General features: G+C 30.9%; 1 protein-coding gene across 2 annotated transcripts in view; it reads right to left on the bottom strand.

Annotated features, from left to right (window-relative positions):
• The window catches only part of LOC134727755 (histone deacetylase 6-like), a 47,266-nt gene extending 34,014 nt beyond the window's left edge, over window positions 1–13,252 (bottom strand). The window contains exons 1-5 of one of the 2 annotated variants that reach the window (XM_063592145.1): window positions 13,174–13,252; window positions 6,429–6,504; window positions 4,887–5,037; window positions 3,978–4,115; window positions 693–764 (exon numbers count right to left, since the gene is read on the bottom strand). In XM_063592145.1, the coding sequence (XP_063448215.1) occupies window positions 693–764; window positions 3,978–4,115; window positions 4,887–5,037; window positions 6,429–6,460 (393 nt within the window). In that variant the 5' untranslated portion in view covers window positions 6,461–6,504; window positions 13,174–13,252. Of the gene's footprint in view, window positions 1–692; window positions 765–3,977; window positions 4,116–4,886; window positions 5,038–6,428; window positions 6,505–7,124; window positions 7,453–13,173 lie in introns of those variants that run through there. The other variant, XM_063592153.1, reaches the window with a different exon arrangement.
• Window positions 13,253–13,653: the final 401 nt, after the last annotated feature.

Below are 13,653 nucleotides of genomic sequence, written 5' to 3'. Positions count from 1 at the left end.
CACAGGTTATATGTATTATAGTTGATAATGCTTGAAGAAGTCCAATAAAAGATGTAACTTGTGGTTATCTTTGATTACTGTAGATTCATTTATTTTTGTGGGTATAAATTTACGTGGATTTCTGAACAACTTGCATTTTTGTGGATATTAGATTTCATGGTTTTGCCCATCTCTGCATACATATGCTATTGAAAATATGTTATTCGTTGAACATTTGAATTTGTGGTTCACCTATATCAATGACACCCACCAAAAATTGCTATCCAACGAATAACAATACATCCACAGCAAGTAGATACAATTTCAATTGGACCCATTGGCCAATCTTAACCTTTGAGCTTTTTTCTACAATTGTAGAGGGAGAGATTCAATTAAAATTTTAATGCTTTTAATAGTACATTGGATGTTTCCCAGTATTTTATGATGTAAGAATAGTTTTCTCATTGTCATTTATAATGTACCTACATACCTTTTTTCCAATTGTAGGGTAAATTATTTTCCAAAAATTTGTAGGAAACATTATAGCCAAATATTCTAAAATTGATATAAAAGTAAGAAGATGTGGTATGATGGTTAATCAGATATCTCTCAACCAGAGACCAAATGACATAGAAGTAAAATAATGCACAGAAATTAGTTTTTTTGGTCATATAAAATTCTGTACTTTTTTAAAATAATTTGTATGAACTAACCTTTCCTGTTACAACCTGTTCCACTAAATCTATGGTACATCCTAGTGCAAGCCTTGCATTGTTATATATATCCTGAAAACAAAATCTCAACTATCAATATAACAATCATACATTTCAAAATCAAACTGCAATTCCTGATTAGCCAACCAGAACAAGTGAAACTGTGAGCAACTGCTCACTGATGATTCTCTCCCCAAATATGTCAGTAAATAGGAAGTTGTTGAGAGATGAATTTGAAAATGCATCACATGGTATACCTGACTTATATAATCCTTGAAACTGAATTTCTGAAATCCTTGTATTGTAGTTCCTGAGAAAAATGTGAGGAAACATTTCAACTTGACTATCATGTGTTAGTTGATACTAGTGTTTTCGGTAAACAGGTTGTTGAGTGAAGAATCTGAAAACCCAACACACAATAAAGCTTACTTATATAAACCCTAAAACCAAATTTCATAAATCCTTGTAATGTAGTTCCTGAGAAAGATGTGACGAAAGATATTCAGGGAACGGACAAACTGATGGATGGACTGAAAGACAGAGATAATACAGTATACCCCCACTATTTTAAAGCGGGGGGTATAATAAGCTATCTAGAGAATTGACTACTGAGAACTTTTGAAAAGGGTAAAAAATAAAACTTAATGTGGTTACTATCTTTGTTATTCACGTTAAAGCTCTTGCTTTAAACTACCGGTAAATATACTCTGATCATTTTTGACTAAATGATGTATTAGTATGTCACCAAAAATTTTATAGCATTTTAAGAAAAGAGAAAACGGTAGGAAATATAAACATGTAACAATGTATGCCATAACTAGATGACATCTTGATAATGTCAGTGTTACATGATAGGCAACAAATAAATAATGTAAAACATAACTATCACATGTATGTAAGTTGAATAACCTAATAAATAAACATAGTTTACACCTGGCTAACACCTCCACTTGGCATGTTACCAGAATAGTACCTAAATCTTAAGGGTAACCTATATCTATTTGATTGTAGGTTAAAACTGATTTTTATATGTCTGATACAAAATAATATGCAGCTCACTTCAATATAAACAGGGCAAATTGAATTATCGGAGTATAGATTATGTTTGATCATTTTTATTTTAAGATTTTGTCAGATATTCACTCATTACAAATATGTCTATTCATTCAAACCTTTACTGCTTGCATTTTTGTCACTTAAGTGTCCAAAACTAAAGCTTAAAAAGTAGTTTTTGAAACTAAAGATTTTTTCATCTCATTAAATATAAGGGGGCCTTGTTGGCCAAGTGGTCCAAGTAGTTCTACTGTAATCACTAGCCAGGCAACACTGAGGATGGGAATTCAAATCCTGCTCATGCAGGTGCACTCGACTCCAATCTTAATTGACTAGGATTAAGATAGTTTTCCTATTGAAGGTGAATGGTTTTCTCTGGGATATCCTGCTTCTTCCACCCATAAAAACTGAGCGCCACAAAATAGCCCAAAAGTGGCACATACAAGTGGCGTTATAACACCAACAATCAATCATAAAATATAAAATGTTACTTTTGCTTAAAACAGATAATATTTAAATATGTATATGGTAAAACAAACCTGCATCCAAAAGGCATGAAAAATTGACCTATTAACCTGAATTCTTTAAACAGACACTGTCAGGTGAGATCTAGTGTCAAAAGAATAATTAAGTATTCCTCATTTGTCTCCATGAAATAAATTAGTTTGTACTGTTCAAGGTCTAAAGAACTACATAAAATTGACACTTTTTCCTAGAATATCTTTGTATAAGCACTTTTGTCCTTAGTAGCCAACTTCAATCTACCAGTAATCCATCAAAACTAATTGTAACTGAATTCTATTGACAAAATGATTTTAAGGAGTTTAAAGTGTCTTTTGGCCTACTTGGCCACATATAAGGTCGACTCATTTTACAAAAATGAATGTTGGTTAAAGATATGTTCATTTCCTCATTTTCTACTTTTCACCCCAGTCAAAAGGGGGGTATAAAGACATCTTTTTACAACCCCTCCCCCACCCCACCCACCCCCTTTGTGTATGTCTATGCTTAAATCATCAATAACAGAGGTTCAAAAGGAAGTCATTCCCAATATGTAATATTTCCAGAAAATAAACATATTATAAAACAACTTCAAATAGCTATTACAATTTCTAATAGTAATCACTTTTCTATTTTTCTTTTCTGACAACAGTCTCGTCTGAACTTCTATATCTTAAACATAGTTGTGTTACCATGGTTACTGTTGAAGTTTAACAAATGTTATAAGCTATTAGGGAAGAATCCTCATCTAAACCATTTTTTTAAAGAAGAGTAAGACCCTTATAAACCTTGACCAATGTAAACAGTTCATCAATTTTTGAAATTTGGTCAACCCTTTTCTACTACTTACAGTAAAATCTACTACTTACAGTAAAATCTACTACTTACAGTAAAACAGGACATCTCAGACAAGAAAACCTATGCTACATACATTTAATCAGATAATTAAACAGATAATTAAAGGGGCACTAGCTGTCAAATTCATGGTCACCAATTTGACTCAAATTCTCATATTTGATTAATAACAATGTAAAACATTTATCCAATCTATCAAACGTTTAAAATAAACAGTTTACAGAGCATGGGGTAGATGATATTTAGGTTTGTTGCGTGTGTATTTAAATCCAGATGCCATCTAATTAACTATCGATTTGACCTCAGATGACCATATAAGCGATGTAAACACAAATAAAGATATGAATAGGTTAAACCAGCACGTGCAATAGGATCTTTATAGGTCTGTTTGATTTGAATTTTTAGATTTAAAATATAAGTTTCTCATTGTTTTCAACCGTATAAGAATGATTTATGTGGATCGAATTAGTAATCAAATGATTTACCGTAGTTTCACTTTCATTGTTGACATTTTTTTCTTTAAATAACCAGTTCACGTACAATGCATGCGTTGTCAGTCTCTAGCTAGGGGGTTAAATCGAAGTACACATGAATACCGGTTAGAATGATGATGACGTATTTACTTGCAAGTGAATCAGTCAAAAATTATGTATAATCGCTTATTTCAACAAAATTAAAGCAAATTGATTGCTAAAAGCAAATTATTATTTCATTATTCCGATTTAGTTAATGATTAATCTAAAAAAAATCATACTTTATTTTTTTATATATATCGTAGCTAGTGCTCCTTTAATAATGTTGTCAAATACTAAACATTTTTAGCACTTTAGAGCCATTAAACTAATTTCCTTTAATTTATCTGATCAAAATGTTTACCTTATGAAAGTAGAGGTAGTCATACAGTCGAGATAACTTTCTCATTTCTTCTAATGGCAGGAATTGAGACTTTTCTAAGATATTTATTAATTCTTTGGTATGATAAACCATCATTTCTTCTTCTGTTGCTAATCTAGACTGCAAACAAACAAAAATCTGACATAAAATGTTCATTTCTAAAGAACAAACCTAACTGATAGAAATTGTAAATAATTTTTTGGGGGAGTAGATGTTGTTTTAAAAATTTTAATTAAAATTTTCTGCAAATGTTTTTAGTTTTTAGATTTTCTCAGGTCTGATAAAAAAAATAACACATGTTTAAACATTCCAGTTATTGTTATTTATGGCCTTTGCTTCCAAATTTTAGGAACCAAGGTTCCATGCCAGGCTACTTGAAAATGCAAATAAGTGACAAGATCAGAAACTATTATACCTGTTGGGGTCTTCCTTTAAAAAGAATGAAAGACCATGCAGGATTTAACATGAGTATTTGAATTCTGTTGGTGAAAGGATGCAAAGCAGACTTATAGATAAATGATGGTTTTTCAAACAAGAGGGTGATTTCAACTACAATCTCATTGAAGGGAGACAGCCCTGAGACGAGATGTGACAGAAAAACATCCTTGAGTTGGGAAGACCATTGGAAATCTGTTTACCACTTTACTCCCTTTGACATTGTTTATGTTTATGGCATGTGCATCAACTGTGCATCTTTAGTTTCTGACAAATTTTCTATATCAAGCAAGAAGCATGATATGAAAAATTCTCAAAAAAAAAAAATTTAAGAAAAAGACACAAAAAAGCGATACAGATTGATTTTTCCCATTAATACCATTTGACATTAATTAACATATGTAATTTTCTTAGACATGTTAGAAGTGAATATATTGGTGTTTAATTCATACTTACAGGTACAAGTTTACATCTCTCTAGAAGGCCATATTTTTTACATCTTTTTATTGTCTCAGTAAATCTCTCTGGTTTTTCCGTGAAATCTTCTTTCCATGAGTGAAAATGGCTACTCATATGTTCATCATAACTCACAGCAGTTCTGTAACTTCTGGAAAAGAGGAGATATATATACATTGTAGCATATGATGCAAAGTTAATGAGTTCAAAATACATACATAAACAAGAATGTGTCCCCAGAACATGGATGCCCCATCCCCACTAACATTTTCTATGTTCAGTGGACCTTGAAAATGGGAAAATCTCTTAATTGGCTTTACAGTTAGACAGATCATATCATTGGGAACATGTGTACTAAGTTTAAAGTTGATTGGACTTCTGAAGACTTCATCAAACACTTTAACCTGAAGAGGGGCAGACGAACCAACGGATGGACAAACAAACGAACAGATCGACAGATGCACAGAGCAAAAAACATAATGCCTATAAATGGGGCATAAAAAATGATGAGGTTTGATTGATAATGAGACAACTCTTCACAATAAACCAAATGACAAAGAAATTAACAACTATAGGATACTGTACAACCTTTAACAATGAGCAAAGACAATACCTCATAGTCAGCTATAAAAGGCATAGGGAACATGTGTAACAAGTTTCAAGTTGATTGAACTTCAACTTCATCAAAAACTACCTTGACCAAAAACTTTAACCCGAAACTTGCACAATCATTTTCTATGTTTAGTGGACAGTGAAATTGCATTGGGGTCAAAAATCTAATTTGGCAATAAAATTAGATTGATCATGTCATAGGAAACATGTATACTAAGTTTGTAGTTGATGGGACTTCAACTTCATCAAAAACTACCTTGACCAAAAACTTCAACCTGAAACGGGGCAGGCAGACGGCACTCTACTATCATAGGTGGGGCATAAGAATGAGTGAAATAGAAAATTACTCTAAAACTAGAGTTATGAATATAAGAACTGTAAAAAGTGATGTAATTTTATAATACCAGAAGTGTGCAAAACCACATGACAGTAAAACATTTTCAAAATCAATAATGTAAACAAACTGTTGACATAAACATGATAAATATGTCTTGCCTTTAATACCTTATTTTGATAGTATACTGCAAATGTTGAAATTAAAATGACAATACATTTGAACTAGTATGTTAACTATGTAAAACATTCAATACATAATTAAGCTGTACACTATGCAAAATATTCAAAGTCCAGTGGCGGATCCAGAACTTTTCCTAAGGGGGGGAAAATCATCAGCCCGCCCTCACAACTAAATATTAATCATTCAACTATGAAATATAGGTCAACCATCCTTTCAAATAAAATTTTGAATAACTGTACTGTTAAATATTGAAAAATTCATAAACATGATAATTTTACTTTAAACTACAACAGGTAATTAGTATATGTGTCAAATGGATGATAACAATGTATTACCTATAGCTAACATCTCATTTAAATTTTAATACATGAAAAAATATCATGACTTTCTTAAAAAATACATAAAAAACTTACTTTTGACGGTCAGAATCAACCTCTTCCTCCATTACAGTAGGTCGTCTATATCACATTTAATTGTTTGTAGTGTGAACTAAAAAGTAAAACAAAACTGTCATAAATTTAACAACTATGTCTTCACATCTTTTTTCATCATTAATCTTAATTTTCTTCAACTTATCCTTACAAAAATGACATAAAACTGTCACCTCAGGAAATTTTCGGTAGATGAAAAAATAGAAACAAATTCATTCTTTGAATCGTTAACGTCTTTTTTTCCATAATTATAAAATGTGTAAAGATGATATATTTCTTACTGACACAAGATAGTATGAAAGATCATTATTGACTTTTAAAATTACGACCAAGTAGTTAATTACATTAATTGTTAGTTAATGTTTACCAAACACTTCATACATTTTGTGTCATAAAACTTTGAGGAAAAAATGTAAAATTTAAATTCAAGATTTTGTTCATTAAATCAAAGTTCATCATATATATATATAAATATATTAACAAAATTTATAGCATTGATGTAAACTTTCAAAACCATTTCTGTATTTTTTTCAAATGCATTTAATATTCCTTTTTGTTCAACATATATATATGTCAATGTACGTACGTATGTATCAGTAAACCAATGTATTAGAAGCTTACTTCATATCAAAAATAAATCCAGAGTCAAAAATACAATGACGATATTAAATTCCATACCTGCTTTTATATCGAACATTTAGTCAATCTTTTGGTGAGTCAACTTTCTACTTTTACAATACAAAAAAACTTTTCAGTATAATATAAAATATTACATTCACTTTATACATTCAATCCAAAAAAACAAACTAGCTAATTTGTTATGGCTGACAATCTAATTAAATGTTTCAATTGACAGAAAATAGATATGTAACTAAACGGTAAATCACCCTAATTAACATTTTTTTAGTTGAGCAGAAAGTCGGCCAAACACCTGTTAGGGCAAAATGATAATAAACAAAACTAGCATTGTTCTAGGTCAATTAGATTTGACCATGGTACAATGTATGTGGTAGTTAACATGTATATCATATTTTATGTACTTTATTTAAAAGGTCACTTCGGGCCTTAGGTATAGTACATATGTATGCATACAGTCAAACATGAATGCACATGGTAAAATAGGTCACATTTAAAAGTTGGAATCTATATAAAATACAAGAGTATTAATTAAATCTAAAAAAAATAAAAATATAATATTTAATAAAATATGCAATTCTTTTCTAAAACTAGGCCAAGCATGACTAAAGTGGTTAGCTTGTTTTATATTTTAAAAATATTAAACAAGCTAACCACTTTAGGCATGCATGGCCTAGTTTCAGAAAAGAATATAAAACAAGCTAATCACTTTAGCCATGCATGGCCTACAGTAACAGACCTAGTTTCAGAAAACAATTACCAATATTACAAATATTATAAATTTCATTTTTTTTTTTAGAATTAAATAATATTCTTAGATATAAGAAGATGTGGTGTGAGTGCCAATGAGACAACTCTCCATCCAAGTAGCAATTTCTTGTATTTTTTATAGATTCCAAATTTTAAATGTGTTTTTTGTAAACCAAATGGAAGGACCCTCATAGATCAGCCATTCATGCATTGCTAACTCTACTTAGCTAGGTTATTTTAAAAACCAGAAACTAAACTGGTTTTCTACTTTTCAAAATTATTAGACTTAAATATCCTCCCTGTTCAGGGATAAAGATGAGCAGGGGCCCCAAATGCCCAGTGCTTATTTTTAATTTCCATATTGTGGCAGAGGAGGCCCCAAGCCTAAATGTATAAGTCTTAATCTCTGCCTTTACAAAATAGAATAAAAGGGAGACTTTTACCCATGAAGAATGGCAATTAAGTTAGGATCATAGTCTACATTTGTAAATGAGATAATAAAACTGTTCTGTTATACAATATAGTAAAATAGCTGTAATAGGCTGAGATTTTATTGACCCTTAATCATTTCCTCCATTGACATTTTTTTTGTACACACTTGATTCACATAGGATTTTTTTTTCTTTTAAAATCATCAGGTTTAAAATATCAATGCATTGCTATTTTGAATATCCTTTTTCTATTAGATACAAATTTTATTAAGTCTGATACAGATTTTTCGGAGGTAAGACTGAGGCACTACATAGGCGTCAATAGGCGTCATTATGGAGTAAAGGGGGTGGCTTCAAAAAGCGTCATTATGGAGGAAAGGGTTAAGTCAATCCCAGCCTTCCCATTGTGATATGGAACCTTGTGGTACAATTTCAGGGACTAAACTGAAATTTCATTCCTTGCTTTATATCTTTCAAACAAATACCTACAAGTAGCATGTATATGCATTTGTATATATGTGTATCAAGTGTATGTAATATTCAAATCAATTTCCTCATTTACATAATTCTAGACTTTGATTAATAGTTCCATTAAGTTATTTTCCAAACAGAATGAACAACTGATTACAGATATATAAAACTTCGGGGTCAGCTTTCTCAAAAATACATGTAGTATGTAACTTTTATAACTGCTGACATATTGCTGGTCAACAACAGTCAGGGGACTTACTTAAACGAGTGATTTTCTAAATCACTGATTCAAGTAACATAATCTCCAAATAGGTTGGAAGTAAGAGTTGTCTTTCCTTAATAATCACCCATTTAAGTAGTACAAATTAATCACTAGAAGGAGTGATTTAATTTTATTGTAGCTTTACATATAGAATACTAATGATCCAAGGACTTATTGTGTTTCTAAAATTATCAGAACCAACATTTGTGTTGTCTAGGATGACCAGGTCATTTCAGTTGATACCTTGTACTGAATCTAGGATAGTGACATAAAAATCAAGTATCATACCTCAATCTCCTTCCCAAAATTATTATCACTTCTTTAAGTATCATTATTTTAATAACCCCCACTAATTTCAACACCCCTGATCAGTGAAATTTTTATCACGAACAATAAAATTTTATTACATAATCTGAAAGATGCAACCTTAAACTTTACAGGAAAAATACTCCCACTGCTGGGGAAAATCTGTTAAGAAAGTATCAGTTCATTATGTAAAGCCATTATTATAGCATTTTTTCAACTAAAATAGAATTTTCAGCTAAATGATAGCATCAAAAGGCATAAACCTTGCTACTTAAAAGAAGGGAATTTTTTTTTTTTTTCATTTTTACTAATGAAAAGATATTATTGATACCTATGTGTTTAAAATTTTGGTAGAACTATAAAATCACAATTTGTGACAAAACTTTGAGTTCGCTACTTAAATACATGTAAGTGATTTAAAAATCACTTATTTCAATAAGTCTCCTGACTGAACAAGCAAGGTCCCATTTCTAAGTACAAATATGTCATGGATGTACATGCAGAAAGAAAAAGAAAAAAAACTGATGTCAAAGAGATCTTTAATCTCTCTTTAAAAGATGTGTTAATGGAATAACTTATGATAGTGTGATGATCAATAACTTTTTATGAACAAGGCAGAATATGTCAAGAGTTAGAACCATAATAAAATATGAGTGATTGTAATACTAGTCAACTTTGTGATATGAAATACATATAATGTACATAAAACATTTAAGATTATATTAATAATATTTGTTTTGCCAAATTCTTACCTTAGGACTCAACGAATTATTTCTTTTTTTTTTGTAGTCTATTAAAATAAATTCCTATTAACAATATTTCTTCCTCATAATCATATTTTCTTCAGGTCTTTTTAATTTCAACTTTTTCTGATGACATAAAGTCAAATTTACAAAGGAATTGTTGAAAGTGAAAGTATTGATTTGGATGAAGCGAAAGTAGAGTTGAAATTTTACCTTTGACCTTTTTAAAAACCAAATTCTAGATTTTCATAACTTTTGCCTGTCAACTTATACACAGACAACCTACAAATACCTCAAACTTGTCAAATGGTGTTTGTCAGTAATTTGGAAATATATATATTCCAAGTGAAAACAATTTAAGAAAAAAATAAAAATTAAACTACATTGGGGCCCACTCAGGGGCACCCAAAGGGTATTATGCTGTCCACAAGTACCTGTGACCACATGTGATAATCTCTTAAGTAATAAAAGATAACCTTTACATGACTAAACAATCCTTTTTTCAATCAGTCGCTGAACCATTAAAGTAGGTCAAGGACAATGGACAAACAACCAGAGGAAACTTTGTAACATAAGGTCTCTAATTACCTTGGTTTGGAGCATTTACATCTTCAACCATATGAATGATAGTGCTTTACACATATGTCGGTTATTTCTTCGATTCAACAAAAGTCATAGGTGAGACAAAAAATATTCCCTATAAAGAATAAATGTGATTGCCAATTAGACAACTCTCCATCAGAGACTAAATGACATAGATGCTATGACCATTTTTGTCTGTAATTTTGATTTTAATAAAATTATTTAAAAATGAATATCATGTATATTGTACAATATTGTAATTTACTATTAAAATCATGTAATTCATGTAATTAAATATTTCTCTTGATTTTTTATTGATGAAATTTAAACAAAAGATCTTTCTGAGTTGTTTTTGACATCTAAAGATGTAAATAGGTCATAATTAATATTTTTATGTAACATACCTCATCATATAATCAAAATATGACAGTAAAAGGTTATAACAATGAGATTATTATTTAATAAAGCCAAAAATAAACGTATTTACATACAAACCATTAATTAATAAACAACATGTGCAATATCCTGTTCAACTAAAAAAATACTGTTTTTATATTAAAACTCAAACATGTACAAGTTTTCTAAATTTCAGGAGTGAAAATACTGATAGGACCAGAATTTGGTATTTTTGAACATTTTTTGTACCTAAATATAACTTCTACACATTGATAGTCACTCATGCGTTCTTTGTTATAAAATAGAGGTCCAACGGCCTTTTCGTTTTATGTCTGAAGACTTTAACATGTTAATTATGACTTATTTTACAAAGTTGACAAATACATAATATAAAACAGATTAAACATGTATGGAAGACATTTATACAAAACTTGACTTGAGTTGTCATAATTTGACATAGACTTTATCTACCTTCTCGCACTGAATTAAAGTAAAACCATAAGACAATTAAATGTTATATAACATGTACAAGAAATGCAGTGGCAGATCTACGGAGGTTGGAACCCACCTTTTTTTTTGAACGATCAGTGTATTTGAATGGGAGCATGTAGTTGGAACCCCTCCCTGTACTCTGGGTTGGGAACCCCCCTTTTTTAAACAGCTGGATATGCCCCTGAAATGATCATTGCATTTTTCGATGTGCTGTAAACTAAATAGTTTTTCAGTGCTCTACTAATTCGACTAAAACAGTCAGTCAGGGGTACTACTTGTACAAGTTATTTTTAATTACTTGAAGATGCAAATCCTTGGTATGCTTGGTAACATTTTTAAAAGTGACATCAGACATTTTAAAAGTAAAAGACTTCCAAATTCAAAATTCACCAGTAAAAGAGAATAATGATAAAAAAAAATCAGTATTATCAGAGACATATGATACAATATGTCTCTGGTATTATATATCAAATTACACATACATGACATAGCTGAGAGGGTGATAAAGCAGATTGATACTCCTCGATCAGAAAAAAACCATAGTGAATGCTGTCTTCGACCCAGTTCTTCGGTAAACTGGACCCCTGTTGTGTTTACTTATCGCTACACTAACAACAGGTATGGTCTAAATCCCTTGGTCAGAAATCTGACCACGGGATTTAATAATTCAACGAGACTAGTACATCATGGGCTATGTTTAATTATGTATTATACTGATAGCAAATCAAAGAAAAGTTAGCCCATTTATTACCCTTCTAAGTTCTTAAGGGAACAAAAGATGCGTACTGGCTCAGTTTGTCAAGAACATGTTAACACGCTCGTTGGTCATTTATCTGTGCTACTGCCATGGGGTTAATTAACAGACACTTGTTTATTTTGCAGCATCGCAGTTTTAACATTTGAGGTCAATTTCCTATTACTTTAAATTGGCCAATTTTATTAGGGAATCATTGAATTTGTAAGACTCTACCAATTAATGCCAATGTGACAATGGCTCCAACCTGTTCCTTTGGTGCGAAGCTATAGATAGAAAGGCAGACCAGTTTAGTTTTCCAGGTAACAAACTTTTTCATCCTCTAGGCTTTGTTTTATTTATTTATGTAACATTATAAAACGTAGACCTGTTACCTAGTATTTATCTCCCTCCTCCAACAGGAGCATTTGCTTCTGACTACACGTATTATTTGCACCCTATTATTGCCCTCTTACACATGGATCACTTTTTTAAAATAGGTTTACAATTCATTTACATATATCACCAAATAATTTATTAACACCATTAGGACTAAAACTTTACCAATGTAAGTTCAGTTAAATTTAGGTTAATGAAATGTGTCTATAGTCGTGTCTCGTGAAAAAGTAACATGTCGGATCCTAGTCCAAATAATTATGACGTCTTGAAAGGCTATTATAATTTTTTTCTTTGACGCCTTACTTCGTTGATGTAAGGCGTCAAAGAAAAAAATTATAATAGCCTTTCAGTTTCAAGACGTCATAATTATTTGGACTAGTCGGATCCCTGATGAAGCTTTGTTTCTTTGCATTTTCCTTAAAACATTAAACTTGTAAGTATTATGAGGGTGTACGTGAAGTAATCCAACAAAAGATTTTTGTTTATAATGTAAAAAGATCGATAAAAATGTAAATAATCTGCTTACAAAAATTTAAACTCTTTCACCCGCTCCAAACAACTTCCGGTTTTACTATAATTTGGATTGGATACGGTCACTGTTTCCGTGAAAACATTGTAGTTTGATATGGTCAGGTGTCTTCTTTGACGTCCGCGCGAGTCGAAGAGAAATAGTGTCTTCAATCAGGTCCGCGTTATGGGACAACAATTAAAAAGGAGCGTATATATTTGTTATACGTCCTTGAATTAATGAATGCATTATTAAAATGTGAATAAGTCAAGATAAGTGTTTTTCTACGGTAACAAGACTTCAACCTAGCCGCGGCAGTTTGTCAAACCAAACGGATATCTTGACTTGTGAATAATAGAAGGAAGTTCGTTAGTTTGTTACATAACACAGAAGAGCGACAACAAAAGAAGGACGAAAGATATCAAAGGGACAGTCAAACTCGTAAATCTAAAACAAACTGTCAACGCCATGGCTAAAAATGAATAAGACAAACAGAAA

The sequence above is a fragment of the Mytilus trossulus genome, chromosome 1 (assembly GCF_036588685.1).
Source record: "Mytilus trossulus isolate FHL-02 chromosome 1, PNRI_Mtr1.1.1.hap1, whole genome shotgun sequence".
Taxonomy (NCBI): domain Eukaryota; kingdom Metazoa; phylum Mollusca; class Bivalvia; order Mytilida; family Mytilidae; genus Mytilus; species Mytilus trossulus.
This window is presented reverse-complemented; position numbering and strand designations above follow the sequence as displayed.